The sequence below is a fragment of the Rhincodon typus genome, chromosome 45 (assembly GCF_021869965.1).
Source record: "Rhincodon typus isolate 14 chromosome 45, sRhiTyp1.1, whole genome shotgun sequence".
Lineage (NCBI taxonomy): Eukaryota > Metazoa > Chordata > Chondrichthyes > Orectolobiformes > Rhincodontidae > Rhincodon > Rhincodon typus.
Window position 1 is genome coordinate 597940 of NC_063376.1, and position 5555 is coordinate 603494.

Genomic DNA, 5555 nt, shown 5'->3' on the forward strand with positions numbered 1-5555 from the left:
CTGACTGGGGTGTAATAAGCTGGGTTTGTCAGCCTGACTGGGGTGTACTGTGCTGGGTTTGTCAGCCTGACTGGGGTGTACTGTGCTGGGTTTGTCAGTCTGACTGGGGTGTAATAAGCTGGGTTTGTCAGTCTGACTGGGGTGTACTGTGCTGGGTTTGTCAGTCTGACTGGGGTGTAATAAGCTGGGTTTGTCAGCCTGACTGGGGTGTACTGTGCTGGGTTTGTCAGCCTGACTGGGCAGTTGCATTTTGGTCACATGGTGTGGAAGAAATGAACATCTGAAATGACTGTTTGAATCCCGGGAACAGAGGCCTATAATGCAGTTCACTCCCTGTAACTATGGCATTGCTGGAAGATTCCACTATCATTCCGTGGGCACAGATATTCCTGTAAACATTATAGAAGTCCGATGAAGCCTTGTCTCCTAACTCGATATCCCTCAACTTCTTTGTCTGGGAAAAATGTACTGATGTCAAATTTATCTGCTGTGTCATCTACTTTGTGAAGGAGAACCTTCCACACTCCACCCGTTGGTCTGAAAACATTTTGGAACTTCTGTCCTGAATGGTCTGGCTCAGATATAATGTTTATTTTCTCCTGGGGCTCCACTCCCTGTCATCAGAAAAGATTTTTTCCTTCCTGTCACATGCATTGCACTTTCTCTGTCTCTCTCTCTTTCTCTCTCTCTTTCTCACTCTCACTGTCTCTGTCTTCCCCCTCTCTCACCCCTGTCCCTCCTTCCTTCTCTCTCCCCCTCCCTCCTTCCTTCTCTCTCCCCCCTCCAGCCCCCCCTTCCCCCCTATCTCCCACCATCAAACCCTAAAAGCCCAATCAAATTACTCATTAACCTTCTGTATTCCAGGGAAACAAGGTCAGTTAATATCACCTTTCCTTCTAACCTAATGAGTTGATTTTGCTTTGATAATGTTTGTCACTGTTTATGAAGACTCTTGAGTCCTGTGCCCACTTGCATTTTGGTGTGAAAGAGTTAAACTGGGCATTGGGTTGGTGAAGAATGATATATGCCGTTGAGTCTCATTACTTCCAAAGAATGAGCAAGGTGTATTCACCATGGAGAATATCAGTTAGCGCAGCAGCTCCATCATCTCGGCAGGTCCGAAATCTAAGCTTTGATGACCTTGTGGACAAAAGCGCTGTGATTGTGAGAATGGCCAAAAGTCCAGACTATTGCTGTCTTTGCTGAGAGTAGATCCCATAGCTTGTCCTTGGTGTACCCAGGCTGGAGCAGGGCCATTCAAAGACCAGCCAGAACTTCCATTTCTGATCTCCTACCTCGAGAAGCAGGCAAAGAGGGAGCGTTTGTGAGAGGGTGGGACAGTAGGAGCGTCTGTAGGATGGAGAGAGGGGCGGAGATAGGGAGTGTCAGCAGGAGGAAGTGTCAGTGGGAGGGAGGGGTGGAGGGAGCATCTGCGGGAGGGAGGGGCAGAGGGAGGGTCTGCAGGATGGTCTGCGGGAGGAGGGACAGAGGGAGCGACGAGGGAGTGTTTGCAGGAGGTAGGGGCGGAGGGAGTTTCTGTGGGAAGGAGGGATAGAGTGAATGTGCATAGCTGTGTCTGTGATTGTCTGGTAACAGCTGGCCTAGCACATTGTGCCAATGGTGTTCACCTCTCAAAGCCTGCTAGTGTTCAGTGCCTTTGTGTGAATGCCGCCGCCGCCACCACCAACCACCCCCCACCCCGGGGTCGGGGGGAGGGGGAGGCAAACAACTGGTGTCTAGCATCAGCATCCCAACAGGAGAAAGGTGTGAAGGAGGATTGCTCGCACGTCGGGAGAAATTCAGAAAGGCTGATAACTGCTCAACCTCTATCCCTGCATACAGTGATGATAAAATGTGAAACTGTGGCAATTAAATGAACATTTGCAAAATGCTCACACATTATTTTCTGTCTCGCTGTCTGTCTTTCTCCGTCTCTCGGGTATTTTATTCCATTTGCTAATTCTATTCAGGAGAAGTAGCAATTCTGCAGTGGAGTGTGCCCCTCTTCATTAACATGAACAAATGGAGGGGAAGGTATCTCTATGAACTAACCTCTTAATTTTTTGTCCTTTTGTTATCTGGAGTTTGTAGTTTTTTTTGTTTGTATAATGTTAATTCTGACACCTTTCTTCCCCCCCTTCAAAAACAAGGTGCAGGAGAGCAAATCTGAAGCAAATCCTGGCACGCTGCAGTGGAAACTTTTGTACTGAGAACAGTTAGTTAGCCACACACTGCGCACAATGCAGTGTCTAGTAATCCCAAAGTATTAGCTCTTAGTTAGTGAGGAACAAAAATCCCTGGTAATGAAAAGAGTCTACAAAACGCTCGCTCGCACACTTGAGATTCTTCAAGATGACTTCGACACCTAAGTATTATGATTTTATCCGTACGTAAGCTGCCAAAACAATTCTTGAAGTAAAAAGGTTTAAAAAAAAAACACAAAATTAATTTGGTGATTTGTTCATTGTTCTTTTGGTAGGATTTTTTTCTCTCTTAACTGGCGTCCGTTGATTCTGTTTGGGATTTTCCAGAGGGGATGAACTAAGCAAGGCAGGAATTTTGTCAATCATTGAACCCCGAAGGTTGTTTAAGAACTGGCTGCATGCTGTGTGATATTGGGGACTGTGTGACCCAGAGACTCCTCCTCCATCCCCTTCTCAATCACGTCTCTTCCTCCTCACCCCCTTCTCAATCATTTCAGGGGCGAGTGTGTTGTCGGAGCTGACCGCTGCAGGCTCGTGGTGGTGATGCCAGCCCCATAACCCACAGGGGACAAAGGAAAGCTGGTTGTAGAGGCTGTCCCAGCTTACCTCGCTGGTCACACCAACCACAGTGACTCTTGGGAACAGCAGTGTGCCATTCAGCCCCTTCAGTCTGCCTAACCTTCCTCGATTTACTCTGGTTCCAAAAGTCTGACCAAATATATCTCAATGTCAGTTTTAAATCTCCAGTTGACAACCTCCTCCCCTGCCCCGCACCCTCAGCCTTTTCATGGGAGAGTTCCGAATTTTTACTCCCCGCTTGTGTGAAAACATGTTTTCTGACCTCATCTCAGAACTTGAATTTTAGTGCAGATTGTATGATCTGTTTAGGAGCATTTTTGCACTGTGAAAGGAAATCATGTGTGACCAGTCTGTTGGTGTTATTTGAGGAGGTACTACACACTGTGGTTAAAGGGGAGCTGGTGGATGTGTTGTATTTGGATTTTCAAAAGGCATTGATAAGGTGCCACATCAGAGGTTATTGTGGAACCGAAAAGCTTGATGATATAGGGATAATATTTTGGAATGAATGGAAGACTAGGTGGCTAAGAGGAAGCAGAGAGAGTAGGCATTAATGAGTCGTCTTTTTAACAAGTGTAGGAGATAGAGAGGCAACTTTCTAGAAGTTTATAAAATCATGAGGGGTATAGAGAGAGTTAATGGTAGGTGTCTTTTCCCTAGGATTGGGGATTTCAAGACAAGGGGGCACATTTTTAAGGTGAGAGGAGAGAGTTTTAAAAAAGACATGCAGGACAATTTATTTTACACAGAGGGCGGTTTGCGTTTGGAATGAACTCCCAGAGGAAGTGGTGGATGTGGGACCAGCTGGAATGTTTAGAAGACATTTGGATAAATACATGAACAGGAAAGGTTTGGAGGGATATGGGCCAGGAGCAGGCAGGTGGGACTAGTTTAGTTTGGGATTATGGTCGGCATCGATTGGTTTGACCAAAAGGTCTGTATCCTGCTGTCACAAGGATTGGTGCTTCATGTTTTACAACTAATCAAAATGACTCGGCTGGAGGGAATGAAGGCCTGACGACACAACAATAGGGAGGAAAGTAAATAGTGAAGAGGATGTAATGAGTCAGCAAAGGGATAGATATCAGTTAGTGAGTGGAAAAAGGTCTGACAAATGGAGTACCATGTGGGAAAGTAACAAAGAAGCTTATTATCCAAATGGAGAGAGATGGCAGAGCCCTGGGGTGCTGTGGTATCTCTGTGCCCTGGTACATGAATCACAAGAGATTGGCGAACACGAGCAGCTAGTAATCAGGAAAGCTCGCAGGATGGTATCGTTGATTGTGAGGTTATGCTCCAGTTTATGCAGGTGAGGTCACATCTGGAGTACTGTGTGCAGTATTGCTTTCCTTATTGAATGAAGGATGTAAATGTATAGGAAGAGGTTCAGGGGAGGTTTATCAGACTAATACACGGGACAGATTCTCTCGTGAGGAGAGGCTGGGCTTCTGGAGTTGTGAAGAGTTAAGAGGCAACTTGATTCAAACACAAGATGCTGAAGGGTAAGACAGGGTCAAGAGATAAGTTTATCTCTCGGGGGTGTTGAGTCTTTCTCTTTCTCAAAAGGCATATGAGGCACAATCTTTGAATGTTGTTTTAGGCAGTGATGGATAATTCTTGATAAGCAAACAAGGGGGTTAAAGGTTAGCTGGGGTAGGTGGGAATGCTGATTTGAGGTTAAAATCAGACCATGATCGTACTGAAGAGTGGAGCAGGCTCAAAGGGCCTACTGTGCACCGAATTTGTATGTTCATAAGCTCCCTCTGCCCTGCAGCCCCCGCCAAGAAATATTCCATACTGCCTGACCTCACTGTCCCAACTGAGCTGCTTCCCACTCCTGGCCTCCTGTGCACTTGGAGGAGTATGGCCCATGTGCTGTGAATGTGCACAGCAAGACCTCAAGGGCTCTTTAGTGGGCGCTTTGAGCTGCGTTGGGAGAGGCAGCCCCATTGAGGTGTTTGGGGAGTGCACCCTGACCGAGGTGACGTTGAAAAACTCTCCCGTCCCCATTCCACTCTAGCCAATGTAGGTGTAGCAAGCACATCATTTAATGTTATTACAACAGTGGCCAAGATGGGAAACCCTCAGATTACAGCCCGTGTTTGAGCAGTTATTCTGCCTTGTTTAATCATTTCCCTCTCCCTATAGTAAATCGTTTGCTGCATGTTTTCTTGCGAACTTACTGCAAGATTGCTCTCTGCTCCACGCTCTGGTTTGTACTCACTACTGTTTGTCTCTCCGTTTCAAGGTTCCGTTCAAAGTATCACCCAGATGAAGCTGGGAAACGGAAGCAAGAGGCTGACTATGGCCTACGCACACGCCTCAGTGTGTACTGTTACCTGATGGAACACAGCTGGTTTGAGGGCCTTTCACTCGACATCGATAAAGCCAATATCATCATGAAGGCTTTAGATGCTGGTAATGGTTCATTCTGATCTTGCACTCTTTCTGTCTCCACTGTCTCACCTCTCAGCTCCATTTTCGATTGTGATTCCCAGTGGAAATGAGATCGTGTAACGGTGCTATAGAAATGAAATTGCTTATTCTGCGTCCCAACCCAGGGCTAACTGAGTTATCCACACTGACCTTGTTTGTAATTGCAACTGATTTACGCAGTTGGTGGGAGAGCAGATACACTCTCTCACACACTCACACGCACACTAATTCTGTCTCACGTTCACGCTGTCATGCATACTCTCACATACACTCTCTTACACACGTGCTGTCACACACACACAGTCACTCTTACACACAGTCGCTCTTACACACAGT

At 46.6% G+C, this 5555-nt stretch overlaps 1 protein-coding gene across 1 annotated transcript in view; it reads left to right on the forward strand.

Moving 5' to 3' along the window:
* The window catches only part of srrt (serrate RNA effector molecule homolog (Arabidopsis)), a 36522-nt gene that overhangs the window by 5035 nt on the left and 25932 nt on the right, over positions 1 to 5555 (forward strand). The window contains exon 4 of the mRNA XM_048620012.1: positions 5032 to 5201. Coding sequence (XP_048475969.1) covers positions 5032 to 5201 — 170 coding nt within the window. The remainder of the gene's footprint in view (positions 1 to 5031; positions 5202 to 5555) is intronic.